General features: G+C 45.0%; 1 protein-coding gene across 1 annotated transcript; it reads left to right on the top strand.

Annotated features, from left to right (window-relative positions):
* The first annotated feature begins 5,207 nt into the window (after positions 1 to 5,207).
* Positions 5,208 to 22,035, top strand: paxip1 (PAX interacting (with transcription-activation domain) protein 1). The gene is made up of 22 exons (XM_080502851.1): positions 5,208 to 5,370; positions 7,347 to 7,481; positions 7,568 to 7,611; positions 8,784 to 8,847; positions 8,963 to 9,073; positions 9,485 to 9,560; positions 9,746 to 10,264; positions 10,863 to 10,975; positions 11,803 to 12,715; positions 13,451 to 13,545; positions 13,660 to 13,755; positions 13,956 to 14,093; positions 16,017 to 16,138; positions 16,252 to 16,436; positions 17,267 to 17,310; positions 18,185 to 18,252; positions 18,329 to 18,431; positions 18,531 to 18,699; positions 18,974 to 19,074; positions 20,358 to 20,492; positions 20,600 to 20,675; positions 21,300 to 22,035. The coding sequence occupies exons 1-22, from the start codon at positions 5,290 to 5,292 to the stop codon at positions 21,392 to 21,394; spliced, it is 3,483 nt and encodes a 1,160-aa protein (XP_080358977.1). The 5' UTR covers positions 5,208 to 5,289; the 3' UTR covers positions 21,395 to 22,035.
* The last annotated feature ends 492 nt before the right edge of the window (positions 22,036 to 22,527 follow it).

The raw sequence follows: 22,527 nt of genomic DNA, 5'->3' as shown, positions 1-22,527 counted from the left end.
TTGGTAGTAACTGCAAAAACACAAACGACCAAACTAAGTCATTTATTCAGACACAATATTTTTAACTCATCATCTTCAGGAGCCTTCTTCTTCTTCTTCTTCTTCTTCTTCTTCTTCTGGGTCACATTCTGGTTAAAACTGGTTGAATGACAGCGTTTCTACAAATCATTGCGATAAATCCACCGTAAACATTAATGCATTGTAACGGATGCACTAATATTGGATAAACTGGTTGGATTAACTGGTTACCCTGTTAAATATCATTTAATGGTTATACGGGTGCCAATCTTGTGAAATTGTTGAGCAATAGAGGTTAGCTCATTGATCCAAAACAGTGAAAATAAGAAAAAACATTTCGCCTTGCTGCTGCCGTGTGTGAGGCAAGAACTTGACCACTAGACTTGTACAAAATTCATGTAATGTGGTTTCCCACAATGATTTTGTCAAAAAAACCAAAAAACAAACAAACTGGCATTTGCCACGACTGGCGCCGACTCATCACCTCCAGCCAATCAGCTCGGAGTTTCCAAATGATGGTGTGAGTCGTGCTTTGGGCCGGAAGCACCACCAGACATAAAGATCCTATGATCCTAATGAACGAAGCCACAGCCTGAGAATGACACCTATAGTTCAAGACTGCATCTGATACACACTGCACTGTGAAGGAAGGGCTTCCCCCCGAATGCACCTTCACTAACAGCCTGACAAGAGGAGACCAAAAACCAGGAAGTAAAACCCTCACACACTAACTATATGTCATTTAGGAGGAGGCTTTATTCACAGACATAATGGAAATATTGTACATATTCAGAATGAATTAATAGCATTAGCATGCAGTCCTTTCTGGTGACACCCGGTGGAACAACAATGTTCTAGGTTGAAGTCATTTTGCATGTTCTCTCTGTGCAGCTATGGATTTACTCAGGAAGCCCCAAGAATATGCATGAAAGGCTAATTGGAGACTGTAACTGTGCGTGAGGTTTTCCAGGTTACCTGTTGTCAACCTGTTGGATCAGTTCCAGTGACCTGCAACCCAGGAGTGCATATCAAAGACGAATGGATTCACTATCAGAACTTATACCTCTGCAGACCTGCGCACCCCAGCAACACCATGGTGAAGTTCGCCGACGACACTACAGTGGTGGGACTGATCACCAACGGTGACGAGTCGGCATACAGGGACGAGGTCCTGCAACTGTCCGCCTGGTGCTCCATGAACAACCTGATCCTGAACACCGCCAAGACCAAGGAGGTCGTCCTGGACTTCAGGAGGAGTCGCACGTCGGACCCACCCCACCTTCACATCAACGGCGAGCTCGTGGAAAGGGTCCACAGCTTCACTTTCCTGGGCACCGTGATCTGGGCTTACCTCTGGTGGTCTGGTAACACCTCGGCCATCGTCAAGAAGGCCCAGCAGCGGCTGCACTTCCTGGGGGTGCTCAGGAAGAAGGACATCTGCCAGAAGCTGCTGGTGACCTTCTACCGATTGACCATGGAGAGCATCCTGACCTACTGCATCCCCGTGTGGTTCTCCCACTGCACCGAGGCCGACCGCAGGAGGCTCCAGAGGGTCGTAAAGACGGCGCAGGGGATCATCGGCTGTCCCCTCCCCACACTAAAAGACATCTACATGGCACGGCGCCTCAGAAGAGCTGAGGCGATCACAGCTGACCACACCCACCCTGCACACCACCTGTTCGAACTGCTGCCCTTAGGACGGCGGTACCGGTCCATCAGGACCAGGACCAACAGACTGAGGGACGGCGGTACCGGTCCATCAGGACCAGGACCAATAGACTGAGGGACGGCGGTACCGGTCCATCAGGACCAGGACCAACAGACTGAGGGACGGCGGTACCGGTCCATCAGGACCAGGACCAACAGACTGAGGGACGGCGGTACCGGTCCATCAGGACCAGGACCAATAGACTGAGGGACGGCGGTACCGGTCCATCAGTACCAGGACCAACAGACTGTGGGACAGTTTCTTCCCTCAAGCTATCACTGCACTGAACACTTATAAACTACTACCTCAGACCATCTACCTCATACTGTGTGCAATACACCATACTCCATATTACTCTGTGCAATAACAGGTACCTTGTGCTCAACCGCACTACTTATTAGCCAAGGTACCTCAGGCAGCTACATTGGTATTTTATATTGTATGTCTACTGTGTGTTTTTAGCTACACCGCAATTTCGTTGTGCAATTTTATTGTACAATGACAATAAAAGCTTCTAATTCTAAGCTTCTAATTCTAATTCTAAAGCACACAGCTTACATAAATCACTGATTTATTCTGAACCTATGAATGTTTCAATGAGGAGATTTTTACTTAACAGAAAGAAAACCTTTAAGGGTGCTTGGAAAACAAACATGCAGAAACTATGAAGTGCTAAAAACGTGTAGTTGGCATGTCAGGCCACTAGTTGGTGCTGTTTCTTGAACTAAACCAAATAGGCATGTGAGCAGAGAGCAGGATGATGTAAAGGTGTCTGTATTTATTATATAGAGCCACTCACTGTCTCTGTGTAGGAATCTTCATGTATTCAGATGACGGTGCAGTAAATTTACACTTTTTTGGAGAAGAGCTATTAAATTAAAAACAGTGAATAGTACAAACATTTCTCCAATCTTAAATTGATGTTGGCAATACATTCATGCATGTGTAAAAACAATTCTATTGACTATTTTCTGTTTACACAGAAAAAGTGTCATTTTTCACAACTGTCACATAAATAAACAACCAAAACACATCAAAAGTTTATTGTCTTCCCTTGACAATAACATTTTTTAAATGACTTTTTAATGAGTTGTTTTAATGACTGTATTGAGACTAATGTATGTACCTTTTCATTAAGATCAGACCTTTCAGTGTTTCCTTTGCACCATATTTATTGTTGACATAAACAATAACATGACATTTCTCCAAACTTAAGGTCACTCTGATTTGCCTGATAAAACAGACATTGTATTATTGGTCACACATATTATCCCAGCTTTGACACTTTCTCTTCTCTTAGTGGAGCTGATTTCATCGGGAAATATCTTTATAATGAACACTCAGCGTCCAGGTATGTCCTCACAGTTTCTCCTGCTGGATGTCTCCAGAGTTAATTCATTTGAGCAGTCATCGAGTCTCCTTATGAAGATACAACTCTCATACCTGTGAAAGAAAACACCACATGGGTAAACGTTCCTTAATCAATCTGCTTCATCATGTCAGAGCCGTGCCGAAAGAGAGATGTCTAAATCTAATGGCTGTACGGTCATCTGCTGATCAGCGTAAATGTAGCTGTCAAATGGCTCGTCCAATTACTGCTCCCGTGGCCCAGTATCACTTTGATCGGGGGGCACGGGGTGACAGGGAAAAAAGAGCAGGACCAACGTCGTGCGTAATGAGCAGAGGTGTGTCGAAAGTGATACTTTCATTTCATAGTGAGGAGATCAAGAGGCGACCGTCTACATCATTAATGTAGCTGTCAGGAAGCTCCTTCAATTACTGCTCTGGACTCAGTTTGTCAGGGTCGCTCAGAGCTGATGCAGCCCTGATTCACCGTGCAATGCATGGTGTGTGTGTGTGTGTGTGTGTGTGTGTGTGTGTGTGTGTGTGTGTGTGTGTGTGTGTGTGTGTGTGTGTGTGTGTGTGTGTGTGTGTGCGTGCACTTGCCAGCTGGCTTGACACCTGCTAATGAAAGAAGTAATTAACCAGCACAGGAACAAATTGTAAAAGGAATGACATGTTAGAAAATCAGAATTACACATCCTTCAGCAGAGAAGCAAAACCTGTTTGGATGATTGTGACAGGATGTGACGGGATGCACACCTACTTTTCTCCAGAGGTGGCGAGAGTGCCGAAGTTTAGGACTCAAGTGCTGAAGCCCCTCTTACCTCTCTGCTTTTTCTATTCCGCCTGTTGAATTTCACCACTATGATAACTTGAGCATGATCCTTGACCTCTACTGTTTCCCAGAGCGCTGTGCACTGTGGCTGCCCACTGCTCCGAGCGTGTATAGTTCAGCTTGACGATGAGTAGGATGGGTTAAATGTAGAGAAGAAATTGATCAAGTTGGCTTCCATCTTATTTCTTTCAAGTCATTTCAATTATATTTGTATGGCACCGAATACAGCTCAGTAAATTCTTGGCACTTTTAGAGGAATCCAAGTTGAACATGCGTGACGCTCCAGAGTGGACCCTCCACCGGTCGCCAGTCCATTAGAGGGCAAACACACACACACACACACACACACACATATCTGGACAAATTATGAGCACGGCAAATCATCCTGAAATGTAGGTTTTTGTAATGTTGGGGAAAACCAGAGTGCCTGAAGCTGTGGGATTCAAACCTGCGAGCCTCAGATCCCAAATAAGCTTCTTCAGGCACGCAGGAAAAAAGGGCCGAAGGAAAGAAATAAAATAAACATTAAATGCCACCAAGGATAATAATCTTTGCACTTTTCCACTAAGGCAGGCACAAGAACAATAATGATATTTAACGGCGGCCGAGGATAGTAATCTTTGCAACTTGACAGTTGGACAGACACAAGAATAATTTCAGCCACTAAATATCTGAGAATTAAGCCACAGGGGAGTCAAGAGAAGTGACTCTTTTTGATGGTCCAAACCAAAATAGGTGATTCTTCCGTCTGAAGAAGCCAACGATTTGTCATAAAGTGATGTGTTCTGCACAATAAACCACAGTAGGCGTTTACATCATTTTCACAGACATTATATGAAGTCCAACTGAATCATATTTATACTATTAAAGATCGAGCATTATAAATCCACGAATATATTTCACTGCATCACATTGCTGTGTGCTCGTGTTTTATTATCATGTATTAATAATGTGACTTTTTAAGGTCGTTTGTCCCAAATGTCAATAACACTGAAGTGTCCTGTCCTGTCAAGTTCCCGTCACACATCGAGATATAAACATTAACTCTCATATTAGAGGGGGGGTTACATGTTATTACAATAAACTATGTACAAGATACTATTATTAATTTGTAGTATTTTCGTATTCTCAAGCAAATAGCCTTTTAAGACAATACAATTGTGTGGTGTAATTCAATATAGGGTCAGATAAAGTTTAATAAATGTAAGTACAATTGGTGATATTGTCTGGACTCCCCTCCTCCCTCCGCACAATGCAGCGGTCCAAGGCGCGCTCAGTGATTTGGCGCTGGAGTGTGTCCACATCAAGCAGCAGAGACACTTTACTCCTTCTCAGCTTTGCAGTCTTTTATTAATATTTAGTCCTATGAATTCACCACACAGCCATGTCTGGCGAGGAAAATAAGGTTTCCGATGAACTTTTTAAAGATGTCAAATTCTACGTGGTTGGGGACATTGACCAGAAGGTGAGGCTCTGGCGTTAGCTTGTTTTAGCTTTCACAAGTAGCATGCTAACCTGCTAACCCATTCAATCTGAGTGGGGAGCGAGCAGCCGAGCTAACTGCACGCTCCGTTATGAGCTGGGCGTGTGTTTTGATTGTAGCGGTCTAAACGTCGCTGTGAGGTCTCAGAAACTGCTCGCGCTTCGTGTTGACTGTATATTCGTGCTTCTCCCGGCTCTGTCGCTTAGCATTAGCTGTTAGTTTTGGGGGCTGAGCTGCTCGTCTCGAGCCTGGTTGGTCGCTGCCTCAGCGTTGACATTATATGACTTGTCTTGTTTGAAGCTCGCCTGCTCTTCTACCCCCGCACAGTTACTTGTTTATTGAGATGCGTACTGAAGCACCCAGGATTACACTGTTATTTAACGACCATATTCTGCTCCATTGGACCTCCTGAGTGCGCATGCGCGGCCGCTTTATCCCGCGCTGTTATTGGAGACCTGTGGCTGGGAGCCGCGCAGCACTTCCTGCCAAATAGTGCTCCCACGTCGCGCCTTGCTCGCCTTGTTTGTGTTCGTTCTGCAGATGCATGCCAGACCTGTCACATCCCGCCGAGCCGCCGTGTTTCGTCTTACATCTGTGATGATTGACACGTCGGGGCTGCTCGCCGTCAATCTACTAAATACATTTCAACAAATACAACTGGTTTGAAGAAAGCAACGCACTTGATCCACTATCAGAGTATTGAAGTTCTCTGATTCTAACTTCCAACTCCGGATTCTGTGGCAGTGATTGAGGCCAGAGCTGAAAAATATATCTCAATTATCATCATATGCAACATGCCTTCTGCTCCCGTCACAACAGATAGATTATCGTTCCATACACTGTGCAGTCATTCCCCGAAAAGTCAGAAGGACACACATTTGAAGAGAAATTACAAGTATATACTTCGCATACCTTTATGTTCAACACAAATTGATTTGTTGTTGCGTATATCATGTCTACCTGATATAATGCGGCCATATTTTAGCTGTGTACATTATCTGGCTCTGCCAAAGGCTGTACGTGAAAATATCTTGAGATTCTCTTGAGTTTGTGCATATGGTAGCCCGTTGTATTGACAAACAAGGATATATATATAGTTATAGTTATAATTATAGTGTACATTTTAGGACTTTTCTACTTCAGAGACATTTTCAAGTGAGACATGATTATATGAATTTTGTTCTTGATAAACAGGTGAGCAAAATCACACATATTTAATGTCTTATCATGAAACTGTCAGAAGTGATTCTTTTAAATGATCTAACATTTTGTTACCGACTTTGTTGTATGCTGGTAGTTTGCGTGTGGCGGTTGGACTGTTTTTGTAGATATTTCAGCCACTTTGTTGCTCGCGCTGCGACGAGATTCACATCTTGTGACATGTCCGGGGATTGGTACCGTTGCAGGCTTTGCAGACAGACAGACACATTCAGCATGAGAGGCGTTGTTGCTAACTCTTCAGCGTGGTGTTTTTTCAGGTGAACATGGGAGTTGGTTTTGTTGTAGTGTATTGTGGCGAGGCAGTCTTTGCAAATGTGTTTCGTCCATTTCATTACTCTCATCTTTTTTCTTTTCTTGTTTTTTTAAACTCACTTCAGTTCCTGTTTGAAAAGCCCAAACTACACTGCACAGATGTGTCCTGCACTGCCCGGGGGAACTCCCTGTCAGGGAGCGTGTCGATATTGAAGACTGGAAAATCAATATTGTATCATTTTAACAAATGTTGATATTTACCCAAGTATCAGTATTTTTGCTCACCCCCATGGGTTAATATACAACAGCTCAACTGTGTCTTTATGTGGTTTTCTTTCAAATGTCAAACTCACCACATTGATTAACTGTTTGTTAATGAATCCAATATATATTCTTCGAAATATTTTGAATATTGTGAGTCTCGACCGACATGAATGGTAACTGCTGCTGATGATTTCTGATTGAATCCTCCGCTGCTGTTTCAGGTGGTGCAGCTGCTGAAAGCAGGAAAGGGCAAGGAAGTCTCCTACAATGCACTGGCTACTCACATCATCGCCGAGGACGGGGACAACCCCGAGGTGGGCGAGTCCAGAGAGGTGTTTGACCTGCCCGTTGTCAAGGTAACGGCCGCGGCTTTTTGTTTTCACACTGAGCGAGAGCAAGCAGAGAGGAAGTGTTTTCATCTGCAGTTGACTTTGTTTTTCAGCCGTCATGGGTCATCCTCTCGGTGCGGTGTGGAGATCTCTTGCCGTATCCTTTCACCGCAACAGGAGGTTCAAGAGCCAATGCTATCATCCTAATGACTGGAAAGTTTGCATTTTGTGTGAAACTCAGGACTGCAACTAACAGATATAACTATGGTTTCATCAGATTCAATATAAGATTCTGATTTCTGAATCATTTTAAATAAAGAAAGAACTAAACGCTTGTGGCAAAAGCTTCAGTGAGACGACCACAGACGGACATCAGCGTGAGCATCGTGTTGCAAAGGAGTGAAAAACATGTCAGAAAGTTTCTGATAAATTCCCATGGGAAGTTAAACAAGAGGATGTTTGAAATATTCAATATAATTGACTGTTTCGTTCGCAGCGTTGATGCCGAATCGTGGAAACATCGTAAAAACGTTTAAATTCAACACCTCTAACATTTCTATGTGATATTTGTAAGTTAAACATTTGTAATCCATCAAATTTGTTAAATATAGTTTCGTCAAAACTTGCTTGACTTTGCTCAAATGTGTGGCCGCAATAGTCTGGTGCTTTGAGCTCAAGTGTGCATCAAGGGGGCGTGGCCTCAACTGCCCTGAGGTAAGCTGTGGATTGTTTGCACAGATATTCAACTGTACTTGTATGAAATCTGGTTGTATCAGTCAGGATTATGCTAAAAAAAAACAATTCCCAACTATATTTAAAGTTCTGTAATCATAACAGTCAAAGGAGTATGTAGAGCACAATTTACAACGGTTCATGAAAAGAAGGTCAAAGGTCAAACATTTAAAGCACAAGACCCTCAAAAACACTGAAATGTGTGTAGATGTGATAAATAATTTTAAACCCTGACTAATTGGAATTGATCCTGCCTCACTATCTTCAACCGGACTCAGGAATGTACAACCTCACGCTTCATCATTCAATCGTTTTGACCATTGTGTGGTCGTTCACTTTCTTTATAAAGCACATTTGAACCGGCAATAAACGGATTGAGCTGAAATAAACACACACATCAACTCCGGTGGACGATCCTTCATCCTCATTGTGACTGCCACATGTTTCAGCTGCTGTGTCGTCGCTGTCCTGCTCCTGAACCACACCATCGCTGCTACGCCTTTTCTCCACAAAAAGCCAGAGAGTTGAGGTGCTCCGTGACGTAGTACTGTAAACTGGTTGACGCAGTTGTGATTTCCATAACCGTAGCGGCTGCAGAGTCACAGGATTCTCCCCCGAATCAGGACAGATCTTCTTCGGTGTGACGGCCTGCCTTCCTCGGGTGAGAGTGTGGCCCGTCGAGTGAATCAGTCCCCTCGTCCTTCAGCCGCTTCCACTTTTATAAGACGTGTGCGTCTGTCAGACGGAGCTCAGAACTTCTGTGTGTTTGTCCACAGCTTCCAGACGACCTGAACACGCTGTGGGCTTATATCACCTTCTACGGAGGAGAATGTCAGCTCAACCTCAACAAGAAGGTCACACACTTGGTGGTGAAGGAGCCGAAAGGAGTGAGTCCATCTTTTCTCTGGACATCTTTTCTCTTTTCTCTTATTCATTCGCAAGCAGCCGAAGCACTTTTTAAAAAAAATCAACCCAAAACACATCTTGACTCAGACACTCGGGATGTCGGGATCCAGTCGTATTTTTACTTTTATGATGTATTTATAAACCAGTTTTCCTGCATTTAGATAAGAAAGCTGGTTGTAGAGCAGTAATAAGAGACCCAAGAAGTGAATAATAAACAAGGCTGATTTGATGGATGATTAGGAATATACAGGCTACCAGAACAATGTGTATTAGTTTACTTTTAGTGCTGTGATTGGTTGAACGCTTTGTTCTCAGGTCATTAGAAAAGCTTTCCTCAGACTCTCGACTTATTATTAACTGATCTGTTTGTTTGTTTGTTTGTTTGCTTCCAGGCCAAGTTTGAATGTGCTCTGAAACATCAAGGTATCAAGATCGTGACCCTGGACTGGATAACAGACTCTGTGAAAGGTAGAATTGTGTGTTTCACCCTCGTTTTCCATAGAATATTCAGCCGAAATGCCACTTTTCTGGATCTCAACACCACAGAGTGTGAGAGAGAGAGTTACTCAGCATATCTCATGTTTACGTACAGATATTTACGAATCTCTAACAGATATTTCTTCTCCTTACTGGGCGTTTCCTGCTCGTCTCAGATAAAAGCAGGAAGGACGAGGCGCTCTATCACCCCAGACTGGCGTACGTGGAGCCGGAGGAGGACGAGGAGAGCGAGGCAGACTCCTACGATCACTCTCACTCAGGCAGCTACAGCCCGCGAAGGTCCCGCATGACCAGCGGCGGCTCGTCCGGCGAGGAGTCCAGCCCCCGCAGGCGGCCGGGACCCAAAAGGCTCAACTCCATCTCGCCGACGTCCTCCCCGCGCAAACCCGAGCGTCGCAGCGAGCGCATGTTTGACGACTCTGACGACGACTCCTCCACCGAAAAGGAGGGGACCAACCTCAACTGGACGCCGGCGGAGGTCGTCACGCCGACGGCGCCCGCTCCCACCGGTACGGCGCGGCGGCGGACCGGGCCGCCCGGCATCAAGGACCCGGCGGCGTCCAACAGCAGCGGGCTGATCAACCTGTGTGCCACCGTGCCGCCGGTCCCCGGGGGGGCCGTCGCTGCCGAGGCTCGCACCGCCGCCGCCGCCATCAGCCACGCTGCACAGCAAGGTCAGTTCGGCTGCTCAAACGTCACGCTCACTTCTGTCAAACGGGGTTCAACTGCTGACGGAACATCAGAACCTTTATTTCTCACATACTATAACAGTCCTGCTCCTCTCAGAGCGAACGACGGTGAAATCTTCTTTATTCACGACACTTTGAATATATAAATAAGATTAACGGCTCCTCAAATCTCCAGCCACTTTCTGCAATTGATTCCTGATTGTTACTTTCAAATCACAAGGTTTGGATCCGTTCTGATCTGTGAATCAGTCATTATTAAAGTCCAATTTACTTCACTGTCACTGTTTTGGCAGTGATGCAGAAGTCAGTGTAACGTTCAGCTCCAAGTGGCTCAGGATGAAAGAAATGACCTTTCAGTTAACAGAGGGCTGCCTCCAGCTCTTAGGAACTCCTGGCCAGGTCACCCTTGTACAAGAGATCTCCATCTCAATGGCTTCTTTTTCCTGGTTAGACAAAGGTTAATTGATCAAATGTATTTATAACTTTCTGCTTCTGTCTTTATCTGAAACTTCTATAAGTTAGAAGATGTTTCCTCAGAATAGCAGCATCTTTAACAGCTGCTCCTCTCTTGTCTCTGCTGCAGGCGTGCCCGTCCAAGAGGGCCTTCCAGGATGGAGCGCCGCCGCCAGAACGCTTCGGAATATCACCAACAACTCCGACATGCAGCCGGTCAACCGGCCGGCCAACGTCGCACATGTAAGAACAAAACAACGCCGCTTGGTCCTTCTGATAGTCTTTGATGTTGTTTGTTTTCTTCCTGAATCTCTGGTAGACAGTTTTTCCGGCGCCTCTTGTAGTAATGAACCAATTAAACAAGTGGGTCTATTTGTATTGCATAGATGACTCGCCTTTTCCATAATATAAAACGCTACCTTGCAAAAGAAAAACAACTCTTCCATTCAAATAAAAGCGTTCACAGCAAGTGACACAATGTTGTCTAAACTCCCAGGTAATTTGTGTTAAACTTTGCTGAGCTTCACTTGCAGGAAAACATGAATTACAAACTTATGGCTGCTTTGCAACTGAGGCACGTATGTTGTGCAACAGTTCTGTGAGCCTTCTAAGAATTCTTGACCGATTTAAACATGGAGTTTCTCCTCACTTCTGCAATGATTCCACCATGAGACATCTGGGCTCATCGAGCTCATGAAATAAGGGTAGAAACTGCTGGATGAAGACCACACCGCCCTTTTGAAAGCTCAATTGTAACACTTTCTGTTTCATATAAACTGAATTCAAAAGGACTCCAGACAAGGATTTAAAAAATCAACAATTACTTGCTGAGATCTGTGCAAATGTTGTGAACGTGCAAAACCAAGCAACATGTTAATGAGGACTTGTCTGTAGCGCGACCCTGCGAACATTTCTAAGTATTGAGGAAACGCCTTACTGAGTTACATTTGCAATTTGTAGCAAATCAGTGGGCGAGCATGAGCAGTTTGTCTGGTGTCTTTACTTTTTCCCTGGAGGTATAAAAACTGTTCGCTCATGTGATGTAGAAACGTTGTTTACCTTTCCCACAGATCATCCAGAATCTCACAGCCAATCAGACAAAGCCATTGGACCAGCAGACCAATCAGAGCCATGTTCAGATTCCGAACAGCACCAACCCTCTTCTGTTCAATCAGACCAAGCTGACGGCGCAGCCGCTCACCGCCGAGCAGCAGCAGTTACTACAACAGCACCAGTCACACCAACAACAGCAGCAACATCAGCAGTTACCGCCGCAGCAGCAGCAGCATCCCATGATGCACTTCCAGCAGCAGCAGCAGCAGCAGCAGCAGCAGCAGCAGCAGCAGCAGCAGCAGCAGCAGCAGCATCAGATGATGCAGCTTCAATCACAACAGCAACATCAACAGCAGCAATCTCAGGTTGCACAACAACAAGGCTTTCAACAGTTGCCCCAACAGCAGCAACAGTTTCTGCACCAACAGCAGATGTTTTCCCAGCAGCAGCAGCAGCAGCCACAGCAGCCGCAGCAGCAGCAGCAACAACAACAACAACAACAACAACAGCACGCCTTCTCCCAGCAGCAGCTGCGGCCCCAGCAGCTCCTTCGACCCGGCCTGCAGCAGCTCCAGCAGCAGCAGGCGCTGCAGCAGCAGCTCCAGCAGTTTCAGCAGCAGCAGCGCATGCAGATGTTGCAGCAGCAGCAGAATCAGCAGCAGCTGCACCAGCAGCATCTGCAGCAGCAGCAGCAACAGCAGCAGCAGCAGCAACATTTCCTTCAGCAGCAGCACATGCAACAGATGCAGAAGCAGCACCTGCAGAACCAGCAGCACCAGCAGGTTCTGCAGAATCAGAACCAGCAGGCCCTGCAGCAGCAGCAACAACAACAACAGCAACATCAGCAGCCGCAGACCACGACGCTGCAGCCGCAGCTCCAGCAGCAGCATCACATCACCCAACTCTTTGGACATGAGCCGGGACAAGAGAGTGAGTATGACGACTGTTGGTGTCGGACTACCGTCACTTCACACTGCAATGCTGTGGTCCAGAGTGTAACATCACATCACCTCCCACCAGGAGCTGCTTGTTGTGTCTCCTCTTGTTGAAGCAACACTCCACAACATGTCACACCAACATTTCCAACCATAAATCATCCCACATTATTCCTCCAGCGGCTCTGAAGGCGCCGTCGTTGTTGGTGGATGGATACACATGAGGCTCTAGTCTCGAGCTGATGATTGGCTATCAGCACAGAGGAGCGCTCACTTCGTCGGTTAAAATGCTATGCCTCTCAAAGATGAAAGCTGCGGCATTTATTATTTATTTTTAATTCGCAGCCTTTGCCATTCCTGTTTGACTGCGTTGAAAGTGTTCCATGCACTCTGCATTCAAAACGTAGTCTTGAATGCAGTAGTCAGAAACACAAACATCAAGGACTCTTACTGAAAACAACAAAGTCAACAGTCGGCTCTGCTTCTAAAATGCTTACAAGTTGGTCCAAAACGACAATGAGTGTTATGTTGCTATGTACACACCCCAAAGAGCACAAGAACCTCAACATCATACACCGAAATGTTTATCACAAGTCACATTGCAATCGCAATAATCAACATTAAAGCAACTTTCACTGGCATCATGCAGCTCCAGTGTGCATTCAAATTAAAAGTTGCACGGGGGCGTTGTGTGATTCACGCTGACTGACGTCTGCACGTTTCCTCTCAGTTCCACCGGACGGCTTCCTGTTGGGCTGCGTGTTCGCTATCGCTGACTACCCCGAACAAATGGCGGACAAACAACTCCTGGCCACATGGAAGAGGGTAAGACGACCCGTCAGGGACAAGTTGACCCGAACGGCAATGCTTTCATCCAGTTTGATGGAACTCGGTGAAACGGTCTGAGGCAGACGAGTGTTTCCTGAACTCCGTCCGCAGGTCATCCAGGCCTGTGGAGGCGCTGTGGACTCCACCCTGACCAGCCGCTGCACTCACCTGCTGTGTGAGAGTCAAGTCAGCACCATGTATGTCCAGGTAAGGCTGAGTGGAACTGACCGTGGCGACTGGTAAATAGTATTAACCTGCTTTTTAAAAAAATTCTCAATATGCACCCAATATATATACAAAAATGTATTTTTATTCAGTGGCTGTGCTGTAAGAAAAACACTTGTTTGTTTGTAAGAGTTGAAGGTTTCTGCACTAGAAGAAGTGAAAGTCAAGGTTTTGTGTCTCAGGCTCTGAGAGAAGGGAAGCGCTGTGTGACGGCCCACTGGCTCAACACCGTGCTGAAGAAGAAGAGGATGGTTCCTCCTCACCGGACGCTGCACCTGCCCTTCGCCTTCCCTCCTGGAGCCAAGCCCTGCTCCCAGCACGTACGTAAACGCAAACCGCTCCTCTTCTTCACGGCGCCAGCAGCCCTGTGCCTGCAGGTGTGTTTGATATAAGACACAGGTTGTTTCTTGGTTCCCAGCACATTTATCAAGTGAAAACATGTTTACAGTAAAGCAGGGTTCCCGCCGGGTCTTAAAAAGTCTTGAAATGATTGATTATACATATCCGCATTTGATACCTTAAAAAAAGTCTGAAAAAGGCATTACATTTGATATTGCAGGTCTTAAGTTTAGTAAAGCTACTGTGAATAGTTGAGGATGACACCGAATGCTGCGCTCACTGCTCGTTAAACCTGCTCCTCTTCCTCCTCTTCCTCCTCCTCCACTGGTTTGATATGAAAATGCCGGCGGCAGGCGTGACGTGTCCACAAGAGCGTGTGCTGCCACAAACTCTCCACCTCGCTCATGAGCGTATCACTCATTCTTTAATGACGTGTAGCATCGCTACTGCGTTAGCCCTGACTCTCTTTAGCATGTAGCATCAAGTCACGTGCTGCACCTGATTGGACAAACGCGTCTCAGGGACCCGCACTACTCTGTCTCTGGTTGGCTCGTCATGGTGCACGGTAAACATAGACATTAACCAATCAGATTTGAGAATGCAGCAAGTATTAGCCAATCAGAGGCAAAGTAGGGCGGGTCATGACGCAGTGTCGCTAACCACTAAACTACTGAGATCATGTAACAATGAGCAAATATTATGGATGGATTTTCACTGAATAGAGTCATCTTATATTTGACTGTTTCTAAAATAAATTGTGTTTCTGTTCTGCTTTAAAGCCATGAGTCACTCGCTTATAGTCTGAGAAATCTGATTATGGAAACTTCATGGGACGCCTCGGTAGCGAGAAGCATGGGGAAGTGCAAATGTAATGAGAATGACCAGTTGGAGAAAAGAATAATTGTTGATCTTGTCGACACCAGTGGAGGGGAATGTATTTGACGCTCGCTGCACCTTGTGCAAGAAATCAACTCAACTTCAATTCAGTTTCACTTTATTTATTTAGCACCAAATACAACACAGTCATTTCTCAGTGCTTTTAATACAAAAACCCAACAAGTCAAATCAAATTGAACTTGGAACAGTGGGAATCAAGGCGTTGCTCATTTTGACCTGCATGGCTGTGAAGATAGGCTTTAAATGAACATTAAATTCAGTTGTAAGTAGTTTTAAAAGGACTTGAGTTTAAGTTGTAGAAACCTGTAGGAACCAAGAGTAAAGCATGTTGACCAGGAATCCTGACTGCAGATGTTGTTGGTTCCAAAATTAACTTCAATAAATCCGAATTTCCTTTTTTGGAAACAAAATAAAACTTGAAAAATTAACTGAAAACCATAAAACATTCACTTCTTCATTTGTCTCTTTATGTCGTGTTGCTTTTGGTGGCAACTGTTTGTAGTATGGATGTGTCGGGATATTAAAGGGTTGAAAGTCTGACCAATCACCCGGCAACTGAAACATTAGTTGGTGAAATAGATGCCAGTTCTCTGTCGTGCAGCGGCTCACCACTAGAGGTCAGACACTGGAGGAAACGGCTTCTTCAATCCTGTGGAGAAGGAGTGTCGATTCTTTTAAGCTGGACTATAAAGCAGTATGTTGAACTAAGAAAGGTACAGAACATTTTACCTTCCAGCCACAATTTTAGTTGTTCTCTTGACCATGTGACTTATATACGGTATTTATCAAAACATATGGTACTACTATCTGCAACCACTAGATGTCACTGCTTGACAGCTGAAGGAAACTTTTCATGCTACGTTTTCTCACCGATGTGACTTGTAATCCAGAAAACAGTCCTCATCGATTCTATATGTTTTGCTTTGTCGGTGTTTGTAAGAAGTTGAGAGGCGTTTTGAATGAAACTAGTGGCCTTGGATGATGACCAGCCTGCTGTTTTCTCTCAGATCATCTCGGTGACGGGCTTTGTGGATGCGGACAGGGACGACCTGAAGCTGATGGCGTACCTGGCCGGCGCCAGGCACACTGGATATCTGTGTCGCAGCAACACCGTGCTCATCTGCAAGGAGTGAGTCCCAGGCGGCCTTTTCTCGCTGGAGAAACTGAAACGTGCTTAAAACATCAGATCAGTGGAGTTGCGTTAACAGTTTCATTTCAGCTCTGGTGTTTTTCCCTGCCCAGACCCAGCGGGCTCAAATATGAGAAGGCCAAGGAATGGAAGATCCCGTGTGTGAACGCCCAGTGGCTGTGTGACATCCTGCTGGGAAACTTCGAGGCTCTGCGGCAGATCCAGCACAGCAGATACTCCATCTACACGCACCCAGAGCCCCTGGTGCCGAGCCCACAGCTGGTCCAGAACCTGCTGGGTACGTCTCCGGAGGCAAAGCCCGCACACACACCGTAGGACAGACGCTGAGACACTCCAGCACCGCGGGATTCAATCCCAATCAACCAGTCAATTCTGCTGCAGTTTGAGCAAAACAAGCTCAGCCAGCAGTGCTTTTTTTTTTTCTTCTTTAAAACTGAGCAGAAATCTAAAAAAAGAATAATCGGAGGGTAAAATGATCAATTATTTTATCAAAACACTTTTTTACTGCTAAATTTATAGTAAGTGTAAGAGATACAAACTTTAAAGCATAAGACATGTATTGGTACCAGAAGATATTTCAAAATAAAAGTGTCTTATCAGGGATGTGAAGATTTCTGCCTCTTTAAAGTGAAAACATGAAGTTCAGCAGGTGACTCAGATGAATCCTCAGTCTAACATAAAGAATAGCGACTGCATGAGCAGTGCAAAGGTACAGACATGTTCCATTCCTGTTACCACAAGGTGGCGCTATGACTGAATGGACATAAGCACATGGAAGTGGTGAGGGCGGGGCTTCAGATTGTTTATATTGAGGTCCGGAGGAAGTACCTGCTCTGAGGACATAACAGTCAATACAGTAAGCGCAGAGTGTTGGACTTCCTGTGGGTCAGGGACTTCGTCTGGAGGAATTCCATGGCTCAAGGTGAAACGTGTCGCCGCGGGAGATGTTACAAATGTGGCCACCAAATATGCAGCGGCTCCGCATGTTAAAGTAAAACAAAAGAATGAAGTTTAATAATAATTGGAGGGGTCTTTCTGCTTTCTGTTGCTGGAAGCTGAAGCAGTGGTGAGGTGACGTGTCTCAGTGTTTCACTGTTTCCTCTGCAGGAGCCTGGAGGACACCAGTCAAAGTCTCTCCTGAAGCTTTAGCGGTGAGTCCACTTCTTCATGTCACTGTGCTGGTACAGTACACTGTTGTCAACAGTATTTGCTCAGCTCTTCAAATCATCCAATAAGATCAGTGACCTCGGAATGCAAGATGTTTCTACAAACATTGGTGAAGCAATGTGTCGCTCTCAGGAGCTCAGTGAATTCCAGCGTGGCGTAAAGACACGATGCACAAATGACTGATCAGGAGAGCAGCTTCAGGGAACCAGCACCATCTGCAGCCTTGATAGAAGATCTGAAGAAGGATCAGCCTCCACCTTCGCCGTGAGAAGAAATTACTTCATGAACGTCTGGATTTGCTGGAGGAGATGCCAGTGCGGATGGAACTGATAATATTACTTCAATCACACATCGGCAGTGTAAATGCAACCAAAACAGTAGATGAAGCGTTTGCAGGAACAAATATGAGGCTCAACCTGCTTGATTCATCTTTCAGAGTCCATCTGGACGATGGGATTCATAGTCATGTCCACGAATAATGACTTTCTGAACCCATAAAGCGTCTGATAATAAACGGGGACGACTCATCAAAATGAAATAAATGTTGTCTTAAAGCAAATAATTGGATTAAAGTTTCAAATATAATTTACCCGGAGGAGTTTCAGTTCAGACAAAATGTTTCAAGTCTTTTTATGTAAAATGGAAAGAGGCAAAAGAGCATTTGATCTAGTTATTATCAATAAGAGGTAAGGGGAAAAAGCAGTTAAAGTCTATGTAAAAGAAAAATGTAGACTGAGGAGCAGCAATGAGTAAAATGTCAATTCTGCTCACGGAGGTTTTTCTGGAGTTTCTTTGTTGCAGCTGAAGGAGAAGAAATGACGAGTTTCTCCACCGTTTGTTTTTCTTTCTGCTGCTCAGAGTCTGCAGCTGCTGCAGAAGCAGAAGATCTCCGACGCCACAAACCCTCCGGCCAACAAGAAGGCCAGGTCAGTCCAGAGCCCCACAGCCCCCCCCCCACACACACACACACACACACTGTTCTGACTGTGTGTGTGTGTGCAGAGTGGAGGACATCCAGTCTCCCAGTAAGAAGCTTCCTCCAGAGTCCACTCCTCGGGTCTTGTTCACTGGCTTCGAACCGGCTCAAGTGCAGCTGTACACGAAGGTAATCGGATTACTCAGGAGAGTCCTTGGTGTCTGTGCGAATATATGTGTGTGTGTGTGTGTGAGAGACTGTAACGTGTGTGTGCTCCCCACTCTGCAGACGCTCCACGCTCTGGGCGGAGAAGTGGCGGACGGCAGTCAGAAGGTCACTCACCTGGTGGCCGGCAAGGTGACCCGCACCGTCAAGTTCCTCACCGCCATGTCGGTGGTGCGACACATCGTGAGCCCCGAGTGGCTGGAGGAGAGCTGGAGGAGCCAGAAGTTCATGGGTAAGTGTGTGGAAACGTGGCCTGAGCCACTTCTCAGCTGGAGCTTCACAAACAACCGGCGAGCAGAGAGGGGAAGCTTGGAGTTCGTATCGGAGCCGTGACCTCACAAACAACTACCGACTGTTCAAGATCAAACTGATTCTACATACTTTAATAATTCTGCAGCCGTGGAATCCTTATCTTGTGTGTGTGTGTGTGTGTGTGTGTGTGTGTGTGTGTGTGTGTGTGTGTGTGTGTGTGTGTGTGTGCGTGTGCGTGTGTGTGTGTGTGTCAGACGAGCAGAGCTACACGCTGCGTGACGCTGAAGCGGAGGTTTTGTTCGGCTTCAGCCTGGAGGAGTCTCTGAAGAGAGCTCACGCTGCTCCGCTCTTCAAGGTCAGACCACAACCATCACTGCTTTTCTTCACCTCTGATTTTTTTCAACCTTTCTTTCACTAAAAACTGCCCATTTTTTAGGTTTCACTTTTATCTCCTTAGCTACATTTTGTCCCGTAGTTTCCAGACTGTTGAGCAGCTGAATATTAGTCCCACATACTAAACTGGACAAGAAAAGAAACGGTTTACGTTTATAAGCCGTACTTGTCCAGAAGGTTTCCTCGTTGTAGCAGGACATGATTTCATTGAGGGGATTGCGTGGTTTTTTTGTTTTTTTTCCGTTTTGTTTGTAAGAAAAATACGTTTTACACTCAGCTGCTGTGGCGAGCTGGAGGGAGGGAGAAGGCCTCTTTTCTTTCTTTCTTTTTGAGCGGTGGGGATGGTATGAACAAGCAGATGGCGGTTGAATCCAAATGCAGAAGAAGAAGAAGGGAAATCGTCAGGTCCGTCCAAAGCAGTGGGAAACAATGTAGATAGATGAAACCAGAAGATGGCGGTAATGAAACGTAACGGATGCAAACTGCCGTAGAAGAAGAAGAAGAGCTGCAGGGTTCATGGCGTGTGAAAACAGGAGCAGCTTATAATCTGGAGATTACGGCGTTTACTCACTACACAGTGCATCTATTGGAAAATAAACCACAGCTTCATTTTTTATCACCATGCAGGTCAGGTCACATTGAAGGTGCATTTACACATAATGGCGACAAGTCAAGAATAACGCGAATTTCAATCCCTGACGGCGGAGCACGGTTTTGACCTGAATTATGGGATTCAGAGCCGAGGCGTCACGGACACTCGCTTGAAACGTTGGCGGATCAGCCAGTCGGGAGGATTTGGTTCTTTACACTGGTGGATTTTGCTATGAGCGTCGTGGGCAGCCACCCAGGGCTCAATCTGTGAAGGAGCGCACAAGAGGAACATGTATATCGCTCAGCATCCAGAGAAATGCCATAGAGTTGATCAGAGAGGAGGAAGCTGCAGGGAGGGAATGCTGTATAACACATCAACACACATGACAACTAATCCACGCTCAGTTGGGAAGTTCACGTATCGAAGCGAGTCTTGTTCTGTTTGGAAGAGTTTTTGACAGCCACAAAGAAGTTCCAGGAACATCAGGAAAGTCTCACTCTGACACGCCCCTCTAAGAACCTTATTCAGATGCAGTCCATCCCATTAAGAATGTCAGGATTGACGGGGAAATGACGTTGGGAGCTTATCCTGCCGTGTAAAGGCAGGTTTAGATCAGAGGAGAGCTAAATGTGTGAATGGTGTTTGTCTCACAGGGGAAGTACTTCTTCCTGACCCCCGGGATCTGTCCCAGCCTGTCCACCATGAAGTCCATCCTGGAGTCTGCTGGAGGGAAGCTTCTGGCCAAGCAGCCGTCGTACAGGAAGATCATGGAGCACAAACAGAACAAGGTGTCTGACTCTTCAAAATAAAAGCTCTGAGCAGCTCCCAGTAGTTTTTTTTTTTTTGTCTTCATCATGTCAAGACTAACTTTTCCTTTGTTTTGTTTGTGTTGCAGAACCTTCCAGAAATCATCTTAATTTCCTGTGACAACGACCTTCACCTGTGTCGGGAATACTTCTTAAAAAACATCGGTAAGAGAGGCCTGAGAGCGTCGCACGGCTTTTAACCTGGAGTCTTTTACAATCACTTTCAAAACTGGCCTAATCTCCAGAATACAAACAGCTAAATAAGGTCAAACAGCCAGAATAGATGGATTTATAAAAGACAAACCTAAAAAATGTGTAAAAAAATTATACAAAGTAAAATGATTACAGTTTCTCGTACAGCTTCTATTCTTTTTTTGTCGTTTCTATGAGGAAAAGATAGAAATGGAAAAAGGAGAAAGCCCCAAAAAAAAGGAAATGAGAAGAAAAAAAGTTAGTTTTGCTCAAACTGCTCCAATAATTAGAAGCAATTGACTTTAATCAGCTAAATGGCAGAAAAATCCATGAAGAAAACCTGTAAAAATGGCCAGAAGAGCTAAAATTGTAATACGATACATATAAATAACACTTCATGAATGCAGAACCTCAGTTCCTGCCTGAATAATAGTTCTTTTCTTCTTAACGTCAGACGTTTATCCGGCGTTGAAGCTGCAGACACTTTATTTGGTGTGAAATCCTGAAAAAGGTTCATGTGTTTCTGAAAGTTTCCTCCCTGAACGAGCCGCCACAGGGTTCTCTGAGTTTCTCTCACCTCCGATGCTTTCTGTCCAGACGTCCACAACGCCGAGTTCGTCCTCACCGGAGTCCTCACGCAGAAGCTGGACTACGAATCATATCCTTTTCTCTCAGGCCGCCGGTCAAACTGACCGCTCGTCTCAAATGTGAGTCAGAATGCTGGACGGGTGCGGCACTTTGTATGGCGCTCCGTCAGGTTTTTAACGTTGCTGTTGCTAGGCAGAAACAACGGTGCTAAAGGAAGTCGCTCACCACTTAACATGGCCAAGTGTCAAAACACAAGGTGCATTAATGCCTTTTTCTTAAAAAAAAAACTAATTAAAATAAGCTTTCAATAATATATTCAGAGGTTTTGAGATTCTTTTATTTTCGAGTTTTCTTGTTTGCAAGAAAAAAAACCAAAAAGGGACTTTTCCCATTTTATTAAATCTAAAATATTCATAAATTTCACTGCTTGAATGAAGCTATTGAGTTATTGAATTGAGTTTTTTCCACTCTAAGTAATACTTTTTAATAATTTTGGCATTTTGTTTTTACAAAAGCAGGTTTGATGGTGTTTTTAACACAGCCAACGTTTCCCTTGTAATTTGTTTCAAAGAAACACAGAAGAGCTGAGTAGAAATATCTTCTTATAATTATTTCTTGAACACATTTTTATAATTGGAATTCAGTTTGAGTTTTTGAGAGTCAGGAATAAAACTCCTCTGGTGGAGCTGGAGGACACATGACGGCACTGAAACATTTCTCTCCTTAACACTCAACACATATAAATTCACTTGATGGTGCAGCAGAGGAGGAAGACGAGGAAGAGGACTTTTTTTTTTTAATGTTTTTAATCCGTGCATAGATCTGCAGTCTTTTTGTAGCTCTTTGTTACTGTTTGACAATAAATAAATAAATAAATGGATGTTATTTTTGTGAAATGATTGTTTAACTGATGGGAGGATTGACTCTTTTCTTCTTATATAGAATGTCTAAAGGCTTCAGTTTGTACACGTTGCTTTTTTGGAATAAACATACATTTGTGTAAAACAAACTTGAGTTGTTTTGCAGTCACTGGAGTGTTGGAGAACCAGGTCCTGCTTCCTGGAGGAGAACAAAAGCTCTCCGTCACTTCAGACGCTCTGAAAGCTTCTCCTCTCCGGTCTGAGCGTCCAATTCCTGATAGACTGGATTTAATTAACTCTTAATGAGGGTCTGGGGTAGTTACTGGTGAAGTTCTAATTGCTGGCTGTCAGGCGCGCCGCCCGGGGTCGTTTTGGGG

Source organism: Blennius ocellaris (genome assembly GCF_963422515.1).
Source record: "Blennius ocellaris genome assembly, chromosome: 10".
In the NCBI taxonomy this organism is placed as follows: Eukaryota; Metazoa; Chordata; class Actinopteri; order Blenniiformes; family Blenniidae; genus Blennius; species Blennius ocellaris.
Note: the sequence above shows the minus strand (reverse complement) of the source record. Positions and strands in the feature narration are given on the sequence as shown.